Genomic DNA, 21,019 nt, shown 5'->3' with positions numbered 1-21,019 from the left:
TCGCTGATATGGAGTACCTGGCACTAGGTGGCTGCACCATACAGCTAATATGGAAAACGTATCTTTTTGGTAGGACATGTTCTGAGGCATCGAGGAATCACAAATTTAGCATTGGAGGGCAGCGTGGAGGGTAAAAATCGTAGAGAGAGACCAAGAGATGAATACACTAAGCAGATTCAGAAGGATGTAGGTTGCAGTAGCTACTGGGAGATGAAGAAAATTGCACAGGATAGGGTAGCATGGAGAACTGCATCAAACCACAACAACAACAACATCTTTTTGGGGGTGTCCAGATTCTTTTGACCACACAGTGTACTTGTCCTGTATGACTTAACTTTCTTGGATGTTGGATTGTGTAAACATACTTGTAATGTTATTGTTATTTCTGTGAGAGCACTCATAAATATCAAATGCATGAAACGGAAACATGGAAAGTCTTTTTCGTAGATGTTCCATTTTTGGTGAAACTGGACGTTGTATCTTAATTGATTGATCTTCTGTCGTACTTTTGCTGAATGATTTTTTTCCCAGTTTTATACACCAATGGAACCCTTCTTTTTTAGAATATTTGCAACTATGTCAGTTGGTGTGTCTGCGTCGCTGTGTACCTTGACCTACACTTTTTGTGGTTTCGACGGTTTGTACAACTGTTGCCTTAGTGTGAGGGTCGTAGACCGTGCAGCGTGTCTGTGTGTTTCGGGTTCAGTGTTTCGGTTTTATTTTTGCGATTTAGAAGTAACCTCGGTCTTCGTGAGCAATGCATTTTTATTCCTTTACTTTCATCTGTGTGTTATTTGTGTCCCACAAACCATTGTTTTTATGAATCACCATTTATATGTGAAAATTCTATAAACCACTTCATTTGAGTTTTGAAGCAGAGTAAGTTTCTTTCTGCAATTGACATAATTATAGAACTATGGTAAGGCATTTTTTGTCAAAGCTATTAAACGGTTTACGACATGGGCACGATCTTTAAAACTGGAAACGAAAAGTAAGTTATCCTGTTATGAACTTTCAGAATGACCCTTCCCCCGATGAATGTAATGACAATAAGAATGAATAACTCTAACAAGTATCTATTAATCATTGATGTGTATTTTGATTAAAAAAGATCCAAAAGACATGGTAAAACATCAAGGACAGTTACTTTTTCCACTAGATTAATTGGCACACAGATAGTAAATGAAGATATTCTGTATATTTTCACTCATTGATATCGTATAGGATAATATTTGGAAACAATTCGTAGTGTAAACCAAAAGAGTTTGTTGCACAGTTGAAAGTTCTTGGGATAGGTGTGGCATTAACAATTTGCAGGTATATGTTTAAGCATTTGTAAATATTAGCCACAGCCTTATGACGATAATTAAGGGATGTAATTTACTATCATTAGCCATTTGAGTATGAGAGTAATAAAAATAATGACATAATTTAAAACGAAAACTTACATGACATACGTTTTAGTGCATCTAACGTTGAACATACACCCAACAGTTAACTATATATCCACAAAAATGAAATGTTTAACAAAAAGCTGGCATATTGAGACCACAATTTCGACGAGGTCTTCTTTCTATTCTTTATATTAGGGCATCTGTTTCCATAATTCAACATCATTTCCTTTTTGATTCATTTGTTAATACTTCATCCTACTTCATCCATTTCTATGGATTTTCGTGTAATATTATAGTTAGCCAATTCATAGTACCCGCTGTGATATACTGTCTCACAAGAAATCACTGCTTTTGAACTTGCGATTTTTCGTAAGTATATGTTCTGGCAGGAACATCTTCAGGAGTAAGATTAAATGGGAATTGTTGGAAGATAGCTCAGCAGTATAGAGTGGATAGTAAAACACTTGCATGTGTAAGCCTACAATAAATGTGTTTGTATGCTGAGTTGTAGGCTATGTGGGTGATACCTATAATGTAACAGCCAAACAACCGTTACGAACACAGCATGGCTTTTGCTTTGGCTAATTAGCTACAGTTTCCTAGCTCAAAATATTTGCCTTAAATTCTCCTGAAACTAGTAATCATACAAATATGGTTCTCCATACTGCACTATCATAACTGCTTGATCTATTGTGTTTGACAAGGCTCAGTTGCCCAGCACGATGACATTAAACATATTTTTCACCATCATAGCACTGTCTGTTTGCTTGACGTCCAGCACATACACTTTTTTCATTTTTTAAATGCCTATATCAAAATGGTGGCACTATAGCGTCTTTTATTCACCTATAAAATTTCAGCCATAAACCGATTCAAAGTAAAAAACTTTAACTGATGAAAACACCGCATAATTCATTAACTGACAAGGGTGGTCTGTACTGTATCTTCAAGAAGATGAGTTTTGGATTACAAATTCTCTAAGAAGATAAAACAGACGTCCATGGTCGAATCCAAAGAAATGCTACGAGAATTCCTTAAGATTAAAATCGGTCAGACAATGAGACAGATCCTTCACCTTGATAACTGTCTTTTGTGTCTGTGCTCAGAAAATTGTGACGAGAAATGAAATGAGAATGGCATGCAAGTGAAAAATAATAGAGGAAAACTGCTTGACATTTTTAGACGACGTTGTGATCTTGTTAGAGTCGTTTGAAGAGATGACTAATGAAACCTTTCCGCTCTAGTCATGTATCCATGTAACATATGACACAATGAATGATGAATATCAATACATTTCCTGGATGGATGATATTGGTAGGAGGAAAACCTCAGAAGGTAGAGAGATTGAAATAATGATTGAATAATTGATAAAAAAAACTATTCTGATATGGAAAAGGTAATGGAATGTGACACGAGCGTTTTTTTTCTGTTTTTTCAAAACTCTGATTCTGTAAGTGAAGTCCAAGAAATTGAAAAGTCCAGCCAGTATAAATTAACCCCAAGAAAACGAGAGTCCATGTATAATTGTAGTTAACGTCAGTGATTGCTACACCCAATCACTATAACTGCGCTTTAAATTCTTCTCTGGACTTCTGTCTAATTGTAATTAAGAATGTCAATGAGTATAGGTTGAGCAGAGGCCAGCTGAGCTGGAGAGACAGGCAGCGTCTGGTCATTAAGAGGGGCCGTAGGCCTTTCTAAAGGACAAACACCACCAAAGGAAGGAAGAACGTACGTAGAAAAGTTCGGAAGAGAACATTACGTGCGGACTAAACCCCGCCAAAGATCCGCCTTCTGTGTTGTGTCCTTAACGATGGAAGGTCAACGTATCGTGTTTTAATTTGTACAGTCTACCAGCGCCGAAGAGATGTACCACGAGCAGATAACAAGAGTTTGCAGCATTGCGGCGCTATGTCGTCTGCAGAAACCCGGTATTCTGCGAACAGCCAGGCCCAAAGTCATACAAAAATAGAAATCTATGAAGTCGGGTGAGACGGGAGGCAATCCTGCGCTTTTATGCTTAATAAAACGGGACCCAAAGCCCTCAGGCTGGTGCCAAGTTAACTGCCTTATTGAGTGTATTAAGAAATAGTAAAGGCATTTACCGTTGGACAGTATCAATAAAGTCTAGAGTGGGAGAAGGGAAATCGCTATGCATATATGGAGGAAGCCTGATTGGCTAAAGCATGGAATTGGACAGATAGTTGGAGTCAGGTGCTTCTAGCTTCTGAACTCAAGCACTAAAAACTCACACTACTGAACAATTATATTTAAAACGAATGTGTAATAGAAACTGTTGCATTATTAGAACAGACCTGATTTGTTGGCTCTCAGAACATTGACGGTCATTACTGGTTAACAAAATCACGCGCAAGTGAAAATTCTGCTTCTAGTTCGCAGAGTTGTGTGTAACTACTTCCATCCAAGACTTGCAAGGAGACGTTTAAGCCGAGAGAGGGACTTCGGTATTGAGAGTGCATCGTTAGGTACAGACCAGAAAACATATATTCAGCCACCGAAGCTGCCATTCACAGGCACTGTTAACGCTACTATGAGTCATTGCAGCATTCACAAATGGAATTATATAAATGGAGTTTTTAGATTGACATTAGGGCTTTTACGTTTCTGATTGAAGAACATTTCCGCAATTGCGAACTCAACATGTGCTCGGTCAAGATAGTGGGTGGATGCATGATTTTTCTGTAGTGTTTTCTTTCTCTCTTTGATTAACATTTGGCAGTCACTGAGCGACTTGCAGGAACTTAATCGTAGCCTGCGATGTCATGTTGATTTTAACCTATTCATCTTTGTCACGGTGCTGTTGTTTTCATTACATTGTAATTTATACTAACATTTAATGAATGCAACGAGTTCTAGTCCTTGTGCACTTGTGTTTAATTTTAAATTAACAGGAAGTAATTATAAATAGGGTTTTATAGTGACACATTTTACATTCAGGAGTTTGATGAAACTCCCTATTGTATTATCTTGTGAGTACAGCACCCACGTTCCACGTACGTCAGTCACCCGTGTGAAATAAATCAAGTTCATGAAACAAAATTGTTAAGGCTTTCGTGGCCACTTGTTGACAAACTGCCTTTTGGCTTCTGTCTCGGGTTCTTCGGCCGACGTTCGCCTGATGATTTTACTGACGTTTTGCCAGCACGAGTGGCTGCCATTGTCAAAGCTTCACCCTCCATTGCCGGTGGTGAAGTGGAGCCGAGCTCGCGGCCGCGGACTATATGTACCTGGCGTGCCCAAGTCCAAGGACTTCTCCTCGGTCATTTCCGGTGCGGTTCTCCTCTGCGACGGTCGTTCGCTGCAGTACGGGAAGCCAGGATCCGTTTACCTTAAGGCTTTCTTCTTTCTTGTTGAAGCTGTTCGCGTGTTTTTGTATTTCTACAGCTTCTCTGAACAACCGCGTGTGATAGTGCTTCTCTACAGCCAGAACTTCCATGTCGGCGAATTTTATTACGTGATCGGTCTCACTCACTGCGTGCTCTGCCACGGCCGATTTCTCCACCTGCCCCAACCTGCAATGTCGCTTATGTTCTTTGATCCTGGTGTTGACTGACTTGCATGGTATACGGTATATTCCCGACACTGCAAGTAGATCCCTTTTCTTCTTTGCCGATCTAAGGCATTCTTTGATCTTCCTTATCGGTTTGAAAACCGTCTTTACGCCGTGTTTGCGCAATATACGGCCGAGTCTGTCCGTCACTCTGGGAATGTATGGCAGAAAGGCCGTACCCGACATTTCTTTTTCTGATTATTTAATTCGCCGAGTGTTTGCCTCTGATACACTTCTAATATCACTTGTGGAGTACCCATTGCTCCTCAGAACAATTTCCAGGTGTTGCATTTCGCGTCTGAGGCGCTGCGGCTCACGTATTCGTCCTGCTCGCGTTACGAGCGTACTAATCATGCCTCTTTTCTGGCTCGGGTGGTGGTTTGACAGTTTGTGCAGGTATCGGTCCGTGTGTGTCGGTTTTCTATACACGCTGTGTCCCAGGTTTTCACCATCCCTTGTGACCAGCACATCTAGAAATGGCAGGTATTTGTCCTTTTCTACTTCCATTGTAAATTTTATGTAGGCATGGAGGGTTGTTCAAGTGTCTTAGGAAGTCCCCGAGCTGTTCTTCACCATGGCTCCACACAACGAAAGTATCATCGGCGTACCTGTACCACACCTTAGGTTTGCAAGTCGCCAAGGCCAGTGCATGTGCGTCGAATTGTTCCATGAAGAAGTTGGCCACCACTGGACTAAGAGGACTACCCATGGCGACGCCTTCCAGCTGTTCGTAGAAATCGCCATTACACGTGAAATACACTCCTGGAAATTGAAATAAGAACACCGTGAATTCATTGTCCCAGGAAGGGGAAACTTTATTGACACATTCCTGGGGTCAGATACATCACATGATCACACTAACAGAACCACAGGCACATAGACACAGGCAACAGAGCATGCACAATGTCGGCACTAGTACAGTGTATATCCACCTTTCGCAGCAATGCAGGCTGCTATTCTCCCATGGAGACGATCGTAGAGATGCTGGATGTAGTCCTGTGGAACGGCTTGCCATGCCATTTCCACCTGGCGCCTCAGTTGGACCAGCGTTCGTGCTGGACGTGCAGACCGCGTGAGACGACGCTTCATCCAGTCCCAAACATGCTCAATGGGGGACAGATCCGGAGATCTTGCTGGCCAGGGTAGTTGACTTACACCTTCTAGAGCACGTTGGGTGGCACGGGATACATGCGGACGTGCATTATCCTGTTGGAACAGCAAGTTCCCTTGCCGGTCTAGGAATGGTAGAACGATGGGTTCGATGACGGTTTGGATGTACCGTGCACTATTCAGTGTCCCCTCGACGATCACCAGTGGTGTACGGCCAGTGTAGGAGATCGCTCCCCACACCATGATGCCGGGTGTTGGCCCTGTGTGCCTCGGTCGTATGCAGTCCTGATTGTGGCGCTCACCTGCACGGCGCCAGACACGCATACGACCATCATTGGCACCAAGGCATAAGCGACTCTCATCGCTGAAGACGACACGTCTCCATTCGTCCCTCCATTCACGCCTGTCGCGACACCACTGGAGGCGGGCTGCACGATGTTGGGGCGTGAGCGGAAGACGGCCTAACGGTGTGCGGGACCGTAGCCCAGCTTCATGGAGACGGTTGCGAATGGTCCTCGCCGATACCCCAGGAGCAACAGTGTCCCTAATTTGCTGGGAAGTGGCGGTGCGGTCCCCTACGGCACTGCGTAGGATCCTACGGTCTTGGCGTGCATCCGTGCGTCGCTGCGGTCCGGTCCCTGGTCGACGGGCACGTGCACCTTCCGCCGACCACTGGCGACAACATCGATGTACTGTGGAGACCTCACGCCCCATGTGTTGAGCAATTCGGCGGTACGTCCACCCGGCCTCCCGCATGCCCACTATACGCCCTCGCTCAAAGTCCGTCAACTGCACATACGGTTCACGTCCACGCTGTCGCGGCATGCTACCAGTGTTAAAGACTGCGATGGAGTTCCGTATGCCACGGCAAACTGGCTGACACTGACGGCGGCGGTGCACAAATGCTGCGCAGCTAGCGCCATTCGACGGCCAACACCGCGGTTCCTGGTGTGTCCGCTGTGCCGTGCGTGTGATCATTGCTTGTACAGCCCTCTCGCAGTGTCCGGAGCAAGTATGGTGGGTCTGACACACCGGTGTCAATGTGTTCTTTTTTCCATTTCCAGGAGTGTAGCTCGTGGTGAGACATGCATTAGTAAGGTCTCCTGGTACAACTCTTTCTGACATCTCCACGGATATGCAGCAGTAACCACACGTTAGCATAAATCAACTAAGCGAATTTAACACACATAAATTCACTGAAACGTCTACAACACGAAAAATCTCTCTAAAAATGGAAAAATGTAGACTTTACTAGCCTCGTATGTAGCAAAAATCTGTACCTTGCCGAAACAGGATTAGACAGTATAAAATTTTACGAACAGTAGACTCAAAGGAAGACAGTGGGACAAAGGAGGGGCTTTACCTAGAAGATAAGGAAACCAAGACACAAAAACATGGACCATGTTCTTCACACACACATCCACAGAATTGACCAAGAGAGTGTGTCACATTACATACTGCATTTTCGGACATGAGAATACAAGGGACAGAGATGTACAAGATAGTAGCTTCCAAATCGAAAATCAAGTTCGCCCAATCACATGACACATTGCACAGAGGTATATGTACAGCTACATCTACATAGATACTCTGCAAATCACACTTCAATGCCTGCAAGAGGGTAAGAATACATTTCCATGGTGTGACGATCTACGTACTCCAAAACATAGTAACATACGTCATCACACTTTGCGAAAGAAAAAATCACAGCTGCCCTATTCAACTTGGTGACCTGTCATGTACGGTATCATCACTATCAAACATAAGACCCACTCTTCGTCTTTAAACGGTACGAGATACACATTTTCTTAGTAACAACCTTATCTCCAGTTTGTATTCACCTCTCTGATTTCTGTTAGCATTTCACGGCTGTTCCTTTCTGTTATGGAAATTCTTGGGGGGACTATTTCGGTAAGATATGTGACGACTTTAATTTTGTCCGGTCTTTCTAGCTTTGTTGCTATTTTTTATTTCACCTCATCTCATAGCTATCTCTTCAACTTAGCTTTCGAAAATTACCGTTCACTGTTTCATTCCTCCTACATCTCTTGTTTCAGTCTGCTAATTTCATTTTACCTTCTGTTATCCATCGAAGTATTTCTTCCTTTACCTTGACTACAGATAGCACTGTTACCAATAAGGTTACCTTAAGAGTATTTATTGTATTGCTATATAATTTGGTGAGACTTTTAGATATTAATTTTCAGTAACTTTTATGGAATACTTAAATTCTTCAAATGAAATGAATTGTTGTGAAAAATGGTTGTTGCTAACAGAAATAGCTTGTTTCGTAGATAAGTTCATGGGCCATATTATAAAAATTTGAAATCTCCTTTGCTCTAACATGTAATATATTTAATTAAAACCGCATTTGTTTCTTTAATGAACCGCCAATGTGTTAATAAATCTATTTTGATACATATTACAGTTGCCTGTCTCGTAAATTGTGACATTTAAAATATTTAAGCACCGCATGTTTCCGACTCATGGGACCCAGTCTTCAGGCATTATATGTAATTAAGAGCAGAAAAATTTAAAATAATGGCTAGCAGAGCAAGTATATCACTGTTCGCAACGACTATTAAAATGTAGCGGTCTTGCTTGACACTCCCTTTGCTACTATTGCTGACCGTTTAACTAGCCTATTCTTGTCATTTGTTGTTTGGTGTTTGAACATCACTCTAGTGCTCACAAGGCCTTGTAACAATCTTCGAAGTTCGTATTTCTATGTCGGTGTGTACAGTAACTCGACAATAGATTGAAAAACTTGTTTTAGATGTAGAAATCATAATCAGTTGATAACCTAATAATTTCGGTTTCTCATTTCAGGGTTTCTACCTGTATCTCTACGTTGGAAGTATTCTTTACATGTGCTTCATTTACATGATTCTGCTGAAGAGTCGTGCCATCTACAAAATCATCAACAGATTCGGTAAGTGCTTATTCGGAGAAATTTTGTTCCTGTGATTTCGAAGTCGAAATACTGTCTGTTTCTTTTTTTTATATATATAACAACATGGAAGTACAAGACTTTCTAATAGATAATTAGTCGAGCTAACGTCATACTGAAGATGTAACGATATGGCATTCGTTGTAGAAATGCAATCTGTCCTTCAAATGGCACGTTAGGTAAAGCACTGGATACCGAGTCAATAAGGCATCTGCACGTCGCATGTAACAGAGGATATTAGACAAAATTACGAGAAAAAATTTTAGTAAATAAGAATGGTCCCTTATATGCTTTTCTTTATTGAAGTCTAGCGGTTTCAGATGATTAATCAACAATCTATTACACATATCGGCATTATTGAAAATAAAAATAATTAATATTAAATGTAACATTCTAAAAGTAAGACTTTTCCATTATAAGTCACCTGAACTTGAATAATTACAATAACACAACTTATGATGGTTTACCGGCCTCTGATTATACGGGAAGGAAGTTCCATGACATGTGACTTTTATTTGCTGGAATTATGACGGAGACAAACTATTGTATTTAACATAACTGGCAAACAATATTATTTACAGTCATGAAATATCAAACGAGTTACATGTAGAAATTTCACTCACATTAAAAAGGATAGCACGTGGAAACTCATAGATCGTACATAGAGTAGCTGACACAGTGTTCAACATATTTTAGTCCTAACAACAAAGAACATAAAGTTATTCCATTCCGACAGCTTTTTGCAGCGATCTCTTTTCCTTCAAGCAACTCTCCTAATTCTCAGAAGTTAACGTGGGTTTATAAATCCATACTACCTTGCGTTACCTCTCCACGACAACTAGGTCACTAGCATGTAAGCCACTCATCCTTGATGTATGCAAATAAGGGATTTAACGGATAGCATCAGCAGCAGTATAAGATTGTTCGCTTAAGATGCTGTTTTCCACAAATAAGACTAGGACAAAATTTTCACTTGGTCTAATGAATTACAGCTGTGTAAGATATTATCGAGTTCTTTCTCTCTGTTGTAGACAGTATCTGAGTACAGGATTAGCATGAACATCTTGGGCATGTCACATCACGTAAGTATTTAGGGGTTGTACTAAGAAGCGACATGAAATAGAAGATCACGAATAATCAGTATCAGGAAGATAAAAGGAATATTTAGATGTATTGCCTTTGGGAGACGACTAGTGGTTCCGACGAAAACCTGTTGGATAAGTTTAGATAACTGGTATCCAAAGTAGACTGTGCGACTTTTCGGTTGCTACCATTGTTTATTTCGTGTAGTGATCTTTAGAAAAAGGTACGAGAGACTATACCCAATGTTCAACACTCCAGTGAAATAGGGTAAAAATTCTTTATTATTGGTACATAGGTCGCTGCGTCATGCATAGTTTAGTGTCTTGTGGACAATATATGAAGCTGGAGAAGTAAGTTCATACGATTTTGCTCACCAACTTGGGATATCACAGAAGAGGGCAAACACAAGAAAAATCAATTTACCCGTTCCCTAGAACAAGCATTCTGTTAAACACCGCGAAAGCTTAATTCTCATTAACCGTCTGAAACTGAAGAATAAAAGTGTCGGTTTATTTGCACTGTCTCAAATTTTTTAAATAAATTTATTTTCACTCAGGTAAATTAAGGAAAGGGCACTGACTACCTCCCGTCATCCCCTAACGTGAGGGGTATCCTACCCAAAGACCTGACTACAAAATAATATTTTCCATTTCTGTTCCAATCTCGCATCCAATCCTGCACCTTGCGGATAACTCTCCAATAAAAGACAGGACTACACGTGAATGCATCCATGTTATATATCAGTTATGCTGCACGGTACTGCATTCTATGTAGGTATGACAAATGACGATCTGTCTGCTTTCACTAGCCACTGCCAAACTGACAAACTGCAAACTTCACCATCCAGTTGCCAAACATGCTGCACAACACAAACGACGTCAACAGCTGCTTCTGTAAGAAGTGCACATGTGGGAGTGTCTTTCTTGCATATCTTGCACTCTTGCCGAGCCCCTGTCCTAAACCTGCGCTAACCTGTTTCCCACTGCCTCACAATACCTTTTCCCTTCTATCTTCTGTTCACACACTGCTGTGCATTGCAAATCGTGTACTAACTTTTCCCACAATTCTTCTGAGCGCCCCCCCCCCCCCCCAACACTTGCAGCGATTTTCTCTCTCTCTCTCTCTCTCTCTCTCTCTCTCTCCCTCTCTCTCTCGCTCCCTCCCTCCCTTCTTCCTCCCTCTCTCATCCCTCTCTCCACCATTTTCAACCACTCTCTCTTTCTGTCTCCATCCCATGTCTCGCTATTCATCTCCACCTTCTTCTCCTTTTCCGCCCTCATTTTCTTCTCAACTCCCTCTCCATACTCTTTTTATCTTGTTGTGCAGCCGTTCAGTTATCTTTCGATAACCCTGCCTCACGCTATACTATTACCCCGACCTTGCTTCACGCGTCCTCTACTATACCCTTCTCAGCTACATCTGCCCAGAAGACCGCTCTCAACAATCGAATAATCAGTTTCAATGGAAACGTGAGAATGTATGACTGGGTGTCCATGTGGCAGCGTGTGCGGGTCTGTGCATCATTACTAGAAAAAGAGCAAGAGCTCTAAACATAGTGGGAATACTGCTTTCTGTTATACATTTCTATGTACCACACATCAGTACACTAAAGGTGAGCGGTTGCCTTTCTCTTATTTTCTGTATTGTTCCATTCATGACTTCTTTACACTTAAATACCTTAATCCACGGGACAGAGGGTTTTCCTTCCTCTTGTAGTTTTAGAACAGAATATGAGCGCAACATTTAGTTTTCACATTACACAGAAAGTAACGATACATAGAAAATTTTGCAAGCATTCGAAGGTTTATTTAAGTATTTGAGAGTTAAAAAGGATAAGTAATAATGAAAATAAGGAAATTCGAGAAGTAATGACAGCAGGAGTTCGAGTTTCTTCTTCTGTTTCTCCAAATCGTGACTGTAATGTTACTCATAACAACTCATCGTTATGTTTTTTATGCTCTAACAACAACTGCATTTGCATTAAAATCATAGAACTTAATTCCGCCTGTTTCTGCGAAATACAAATTTTTTCGACTCATGACAAGATCACCAAAGCAAAATATGACCATGTATCCAACCAGATGACTGTTCCACAAAGCCTAAACTGTTAGTGATTAATATGTCAATAAAATAATAACACACTGATGATGATACAGACGTGCAGAAACGTGTTTGGGAGTGAAAAAGGGCATAAGAATCATTCTTTGGTTTGCAAAAACAGTCGGAAACTAGGCCTATTATTTTGCTCAAAACAGTTCATTTTGTACAGTCTTGGACGTTTCATCATTGCACACATCTTCAGGAGTATAGACAGAAGGAGTACAAATGTAGACACGGCGCGGTTTGTGTTGCAGGTCAGCCAGAGGACAAGTACGAGCATGCGAGGCGGCGTTCGTTGTCGGCAGCCCATGTGGCGCGCTACGGCAGCTTCTACCTGCGACTGGGCGCCACCGGTAAGGCTGCCTTCTCATTTCTACCCTACAGCAGTCCTCGCCATACGACTGATGGTTATTGCCTACAACGGGCTTCGTCTGTCTAGAAACATCTGGAAGACATGTGATAAAGGACCCGGTATGGAAAACCGCGGACCAGTACGGTATTTTTTACAACACGACATGAAGGCTTAGTACTTGTGAAATACACTTGCCACGACATGGGAACTACGGGGTGCTCAGAAAGTCTCTCCGCAGTGCGGTATGATTGTTAGCCGCGCGTGACGTATGATTGTTCGCCTGCCTGGGTTACTTCCCTTCCAGTGGACTCTCCCAACATTCCACTGTTCCGTTTATCTCAGCCAGCGTCAGTAGTATCGTTGGTGTGTGTCGTTGCGTTTAGCTGTAGTTCCTTCGTTCGTTTCTTTCGTTTTTGTCAATGTTAAAATGCTAAGCATTGAAGAACGTGTGTTTTTAGTCGAACGAGCGTTCAAAGCTGGCGGTAAATACACAGTTTCAGTTCGCCAAACGTTTAATTCATTTTTCTCGGAGACAGCACTCGCCCATCGCGATACTGTGCGAGGTTTGATTAACAAATTTCGAAGTACGGGTTCAGTGACAGATGCACCGAGAAGTGGTCGTTCTAGCGATTTGTCTGAAGATAAACTACTCGATATTTCAAATGAAAATGTCCGTGAGTCCGAACAAGACAGTAAGAAAACTCGCCCAGGAAATCGTTGTTACTGTCGGAACGGCCCACTTAGCTGTAAGGAAAAAATCAGAACTTTTCCCATACAAAGTGAGAATCGTGCAAGAACTGAAAAATACTGATCATGGCAAGAGACTGCATTATTGTCAATAGTTCAAAAATTTCGTTCAATGAAATGGAAGGGATATTCTTAATGAGATGTTTTTCACTGATGAGGCGTGGTTTCATTTATACGGGTACATGAACTCGCAAAATTCTCGTATGTGGAGTACTGCAAATTCATTGTGTATTCATGAGAAACCACTTCATTCTGTGAAAATAGGAGTTTGGGTTGCAATTTGTAGACGTCGGATTGTGGGTCCCATATTTTTCAAGAAAACAATAAACGCACAACGATACTGCAGTGATATTCTGTACCCATTCATAAGAGAACTTGTGTTAAGTGAAATACTGAACGGTTATTTTCAACAAGATGGTGCAACCGCGCATACAGCTCGCGTTTCAATGCCATTGCTTGCTGATGTTTTTGGTGATCGCATAATTTCACAGGGACTTTGGCCTCCACGATCGCCTGATGTAACACCATCTCACTTTTTCTTCTAGGGTGTAGAAAAAGCAGCTGTCTATTGAAACCGTCCAAAATCCATCGCTGAATTGAAAACTGCAGTATCCACTTTCACTACTTCTGTTACAGAACAAATGTTACAGCTTGTGTTTGAAAACATGATTACACGAATTGAATTGTGTATTCAACAACAGGGGAGACACTTTCAACATTTAATGTGAAAATTGATATTCAATAAATTAATAATTTGTATTTCACTGATTCTCATTTCGGTATATTCACTGCGGCATACGGCACGCGCGGCTAACAATCATACGGCACTGCGGAGAGACTTTTTGAACATCCCTTACATGAACAAGGCTGAGCCACGTATTCAAGGAATACACTACACGACAAAAAGTGAAGCACCCAGGATGGGAGGAGTAAACGAAAATTCACAGGCAGAGAAAGTATGTGATGTTACTTCAGTGGTTACAGAATCGAGTCAAATTTCCAAAGAACATGGCAGAATGAGCCCACTCTCACTATGACGTTGCACACCCCGTGGCCTGGATACATCAACTGATTCGGTTGGGATGAGTGTCATAAAACTGTTTTATCATCTCCTGAGGCAAGCTGGCCCACAACTGTTGTAACTGGTCCTTGACCTCGTGGATACTGGCACTGGGATGCAGTTGACGTTTGAGGTTGTTCCAGACGTGTTCTATGGGGAGCAGATCTGGGGATCTTGCTGGCCACTGGAGTATCTCAGCTATACACAGAGAGTTCACAGAGACGCATGCCATGTGTGGAAGAGCATTTGAAAGCCTTACGTTTCAAATCTAGACTTTAACAATAAAGTGGGAAGGTACTGTTAATCAGAATTCAGAGAGAAGTTGTGATCTAAATGACAATAGATTTATTCATCCTTAACATCACATGACAACAAAAATCACTAAAGATACGTCACACAAACATATTTATTTGACAAACGCTTTCACTAACACGGGGTCTATGGTGGACAAAGTGATCAGATGGGGATCGACACACGACACTAACCGGAACACTAATCGCTCCATTTATCTGACTTCATACACGAGAATCTGGGGTATGGCACAATGACTACCCCACAATCAAGCTTCTATACTTTACCATTCCACAAAGAAAAATATAGATCGAAAGAACAGGGTGCTGAGAATCATATATTGGAGCCCTACGCCGTAGCAGCAAATACCTTGCCCTCCTGCTGGTCAGGGCGACACACCACGATGCGTTCAGCGGCTGAACTCATGGACGGCCACAATCTGTTGTTAATGGCATGCGCCCTAAAAATGCAAGTACGCGGTCTCGTGTTCGGTTAATACTTTCCTATGAGCCTCTGAAACCCCGGTGGATTCCAGTGTGCAGGTGGACCTGTTTTCTGGTCTGCCAAACCAATGTGACTCCGTGCCACGACTATGCGTGACGGAATATGTCAAATGTTTAGATGGCCTACTAAAGACAAATAAGTACACCCATGCACCACTCATTGTGTGCGTGATGCTAGAAGCAGTACCCCTGATGGTTCCAAAGGTGACAGGCACAGGCTCTATGTGGCACACTAGCAAAGGACCCAAGTCTCACCATTTAGGTAGAGACGTGCAGTTCTTTACTAACGAAGCGACACTACAAGAGTGTTCTTCTCATTCTGTCCGCTTACCTCCTCAACTCGGTAGCAAAAGCTCATTTACATTTTAGACTTCCCCCACTTTAGCACAAGCCAATCACGAGCTGGAGTGCTGCATTCGAAAATCGGACAGCACCCCTTCCTCTGCATACACCGATTTGTCCAATCAGAGGCTTTAAAGTTAATTAGGAGAAAAGAAAAGAAGATTCCGCGTCGCAGCCTCTTTCCCTCGCGTTTACGCCACGTCTTTTGCTAAAAATGTGACCAGGATGGAACCACAGCTCGCCATAAACAGCTTGTTTTCTGTTGCATCCATTTTGAAGTTTACAAAGAATGGCCAGAAACTCGCTAAAAGCCTCGTGGTTCCTGAAATATGTTTTGTAACAGAGTCTGGATGTCTGGGCGCCAATGTCCTGCCCCACAGAAAGTCCCAGAACGCACACAGATGTCCTGTCGGCTTCCTGCCTAACAAGGCCCCATCCTCTGCTTTATTGCTGGTCTACAATGAGCTGGCCATTGCAGCGGCGACTCCTCGGCGCTATAGTCATTCTACCTGGGCGCGGATGCCGGCCGACTGGCGCGGACCAACGCGTCTGCACAATGAGACCACAGAACTGGGCCGTCTGCAAACGTTTCCACACAGGTTCCGCAGAAAAAACACGCTTCCCTCGGCCCACCGTCGCCGTGGCTTTTACTGCAGTCATTTAAATCGGCACCCTATTCCTTTGAACTCAGGTAAAGCTTACCGTTATTCCTTCCCTAGTAAGCAAGAGCATTAACCACTTCCCACCATTTCATCATTATGTATGAAGTCAAACCGAAATAAAGATCATATTCCCGAAGAACATGATGTGGCATAAAACCGAATCAGAAGTGAGAGTGCCCTGCAATCTCTCACATTGCCCTGTTGAGAAATGGCACCTCAATAATGTCGTATGACAGGTAACACAACAGGACATAAGATTTTCTGGATGTACCATTCTGCCATCAGGATTCCCTTAATCACTACCAGCTGTGACCTGAAGTCATACCCAAGTGGTCCCAACGGCAAAAGTAATACCTCTGTCCTAAAAAACATTGGAAGAATGCCTCTTCTGCCCAAGTCTCTACGATACTTATCGCCTATGGCAGTGCACGGTAGTGCAGAACCACGATTCATCCCTGACACAATGTGATATCATTCATCAACAGTCCATGCCTCCCAGTCATACAGCACTCCAGATGCAGCCGTCTGTGTTGTGGTGTTAACGGTAGCTTACGCATGGGAAATAATTCCTTAAACCAGTGCTGCTAGTCTCCGACCAATGGTGCGGGATGACTCCGAATGTTGCAGGGAGTCCGTTACCTGTTCTCAGGTGGCACTAGCAGATGTGAAGGGGCTACAGTGAGCTGGATGCACAATGCGGAGATCCTTCCTTGTCGTACTTATTGTCTGGGACCTTGACGAATATGCCTACTCTCACAGTCCCATGCAGTCCAACATCGGGCGACTGTCACATCCGAATGCTCTACAAAGCTGGATATTACATGGTTCGACCAGTCGGCCAAATTGAGAACCACCATAAGGCCCTTTTGAGACTGTCGGGTGCTGTTACCGGTGTCACACACAGCATCGTCCTGGCATTCATAGTGGTCACCCAAACCTGACACTGTTCATGTCCTTTATATAGGGTGATCTTATTAACGTTTAAAAACCTCGAAGGGACGTAGATAACGCTGAAAGAATTAATGTAATATGAGACATATGTGCCGCAAATATCGGAAAATAGCTCAAAAGCGGATGACAAATGCTGAACATGTGACGTCACCAGATGACGTACCTCGCCGCACGCACAGCGATTGGGCTTGTCTTCAGAAAAGTACTGCCACAATATAATTCAGCTGCTCTATTTTTAACTGCCGAAAAAGACGTAATAGACGCCTTACAAATCTTAATCAACATTGAGTGAGCCGGCCGAAGTGGCCGCGCGGTTCTGGCGCTGCAGTCTGGAACCGCGAGACCGCTACGGTCGCAGGTTCGAATCCTGCCTCGGGCATGGATGTGTGTGATGTCCTTAGGTTAGTTAGGTTTAACTAGTTCTAAGTTCTATGGGACTAATGACCTCAGCAGTTGAGTCCCATAGTGCTCAGAGCCATTTGAACCATTTTTTGAACATTGAGTGAATTCAAAGATGACAAACTGTTCAAAACAAATAACTTTTTGATGGCATAAAACACACATTTTTTTTACAGGGGAACCACATTATTATATCCACATTTTTATAGGATAGTACTCTTGAAAACCACAAAAAAGTCATCCAAGCATATGTTCATAAACAAATACCTGTAAAGAAATGGCCCATGCTGTTCTACGGCAACCATCAGTCTCTTGGCATTTCAGCAAGCTACTACTCATTCTTAAACATCCTACAGCCATCATTCTCAAAGAATAAGTAATTCGTCCAAACAAACCAAGCCACATGCATGGAACACACGTTCTTGCAATGTGTTCATGTTGTCGATAGGTATGTCTCCAAAACTGAAAATCTGAGAAACAAAAAGGTCTCGTGAATGGGAAAACCATGCTATTGTAACTGTTCAATCTGTCCTTCACGTAGATATTGGTTGATTGACTTGCTCATGTACGAGACGATTGTAAGTGCTGTGTATGACAACAGCATCATGATGAGCCGAATAGGTATAGAGATATAACGATTGATAAAAATGAACCGTGAATAAAGGAAACAAGACAGCATGCACCAATGAGTTTTGGGCCTTCTTGATACAAGAAAGATGACCATATTTCAACAAGTATTTGTTTCTAGACATTTTCCTAGTTTTGCAAGTACTATGTCCTTTATGAATATGGGACATATTCTTTTAAACCTCCCATATAAACAAAGAAACTCAGTACTGTAATCTGTTGCTGCTCTAACACCTGCTTGCGGGTATGCGGGTTCTAATGGGTGCTAAGAGGTTGCCTACTCTGAGGTGCTAGAGCAATGGAGAGCCATTCAGATGAATGGATGTCGAAATCTCTGTACAGGTACATTTTTAAAGTGCTCAATAAAGACTTGCAGGTGAGCCTAAGGGTGTTACAGAACTTGTGGATATTAGAAGGTCCCAATGCCATTTTATTCACGTATGTTTCAATGTTTCATGATCTCACAGTAGGGCGCAAAGCAGGAAAGCTGAAAAATCAAAGCTCCATTTGCTACTTTGGATCACCCCAAATTTTGGCGAATGGATTTGTATGTATTCTAGAGTTTCCGCTTTGTGTACCAGATCAGAAATTGTGGTTGTGATAAACTCCAAAGGGGTCGTATCAGATTCAGTGAGACGGCAGCATCTTGATATGCTGAAAGAAGGGTTGAAAAGTCGGGGTTCGGGGAGGGGTGTCAGGAATGTTGAACAGTGTGAAGAACTTGATGCCGTTGCTCATCGCACTGCAAGTTGTCATGAGGGAATTAACGGCCCAAGGGAAGGGGTGATTTCACTGACGCCCTTTATGCCACGTGCTGAGGTATTTTCGTGTCGATTCCGAGCAGCGCTGTGTTCGAATTGTTTTCCTGGACCACCCATAAGAAAACCACGTGATTTCAACGCTGCGTGCCTCGGCTCTCATCTCCATTTCAGAGGGATGAAATGTGGGTAAGAGGGCCTGTGACGACCTTCACATCGTGTGACACTTCTACGGTGTCGCTGAGTAGAATTATGGTGAGATTTGGTGCCAATGTGACATCATTAACCCACCTTACACCTCATGTGAGCTTGTGAGCTATACAGGGTCTTTTTTCCTCATATTTCGACACCTCTTCGTCTGAAGCGTCGTAGAGCACGAGAGTGAGGCCGCACGGTGCCACACTTTTACAGATGAAGGTTGCCGGCACCTTTGAGCGAAATTTCAAACTTATGCGTCGCAAAGGGAGACAGTTACGGGGTTTCAAAGATGTGACCCTTTAATTGTGTTGTACAGTGTAGTACTGGGCTCACTAGCATGTTGCATGGAGTTTCGTTTAGACACATACAGCACTTTTAAACATCACCCCCCCCCCCCCCCCAGTAAATCTGGCTTACATTGGCCTTACCTGCAACTAATTTTACGTGTTCGTCACATGTCATATCGTGAATCGGGGCAGTGTTACAGGAACTGCAACTAATTTACGTGTTCGTCACATGTCATATCGTGAATCGGGGCAGTGTTACAGGAACATTTCTTCTTATTTTAACTGTCTTCTACTGTGTACATTTCTTAAGGAGGTATGCTGATTGCCTCAGGATAAATTTCGTACTTCTGAATGTAATTTTTTTTAAATACACATCAACCACAAACAAACTTCTTCTATCGCTCAGCCCTTACACGCTGTTTGTGATTCCACTCTTTTCAACTTCCTTGGCACTGAATCCTGTTGTCATGCAACCAGGAGGAAAATCGTGTTCAGAGAGAACATTTGAAGAGAATGGATAAACCGTAACCCAATTTATCTGAATCAACTCTCAGCAATAGTAAGCGTCACTGCTTTCAACCAGGCTGTTTTGAATATCACTCAAAAAGGGAAATTGTTCATTTTCCTTCTCCCATGGTTGTTTCTCATCAAAGTATTGCGCTCACTGTCATAATACTGCTTCAGAATCTTGAAAAATGACCTATCTAATGACTTAAATTGATGAGTTCTACGAATAGGTAAACAGATCATGAGTACATCATTTTTCTCGCTAAACTCCAATGTCATTAAACTTATATCGGAAATGTGCTCATCAAGAAATGAGACATCTTCCAGGAACACTGTGAGCTTGAAAATGATACAGCCATTTCAAAATGGCATCTTCATTTATTAGATCTGTCATTGTTACCAATGAGCCATTAGGAAAAGCGTCAGAAAATTCATGGTGAAACTTTTTGCATTTAAATACTGCCATTGATTGAATTTCCTACAACATTAGTGTATTCAAGAATGTGAACAAGTTCACCCGTCTCCACACAAGTCTGCGAATAGACCGCTTTCCCGTACTTCGCTGCAAGTATTTTCTTGTTTGGTTTGTTGTTTATCTGACAGGCAGAGTCATCACAGTTACAAGTCAATTGTGGCTTAACAAACAAATTACGTTATTCCGTTGTTTTACCCAATAGAGTAAATTGTTCCTCAACGTCATGCTTATTAAGGACCTTGTAACGATATGAAGAGAGACCTTCAGTCTTCCTGTATGTTATTTCAGGATTGCTCTTACGAAAAGCAATAAGCCATTCAATTCCTGCCATTTGATGCTGTTTCGAAAACTTGTGTGCTATTCCATTTTGCTCTGCGAAAAAGAAAAACAGCATTTCTTAAAACCTTAGAATTCAATCAGAACCCACAGTTCGCGAAACTAAGCTTCGGTTCTACTTAACGCATTTCTTGTTGGAAGGTAAACGTAGATTGTCCACCTTTCATCTTCAGCTGATCATCATTACAACTCTGTAGACGACGGTAGAGATATGAACGAGGCTCACGAAATAGATCTGTAGCACGACGTATGCACCTTTCTTGACGGAATGTAGTAATAGCTTTGCGCATATCGTCTTCAGTCCAACCGCCTTTAT

The 21,019-nt window shown here is 42.3% G+C and overlaps 1 protein-coding gene across 1 annotated transcript in view; it reads left to right on the top strand.

The window, feature by feature from the left end:
- Positions 1 to 21,019, top strand: part of LOC126252227 (proton channel OtopLc-like) — a 136,916-nt gene that overhangs the window by 27,963 nt on the left and 87,934 nt on the right. The window contains exons 5-6 of the mRNA XM_049953099.1: positions 8,905 to 9,011; positions 12,494 to 12,561. Coding sequence (XP_049809056.1) covers positions 8,905 to 9,011; positions 12,494 to 12,561 — 175 coding nt within the window. The remainder of the gene's footprint in view (positions 1 to 8,904; positions 9,012 to 12,493; positions 12,562 to 21,019) is intronic.

The sequence above is a fragment of the Schistocerca nitens genome, chromosome 4 (genome assembly GCF_023898315.1).
Source record: "Schistocerca nitens isolate TAMUIC-IGC-003100 chromosome 4, iqSchNite1.1, whole genome shotgun sequence".
NCBI lineage: Eukaryota > Metazoa > Arthropoda > Insecta > Orthoptera > Acrididae > Schistocerca > Schistocerca nitens.
The sequence above is the reverse complement of the archived record's forward strand: the minus strand, read 5'-3'. Positions and strand labels throughout refer to the sequence as shown.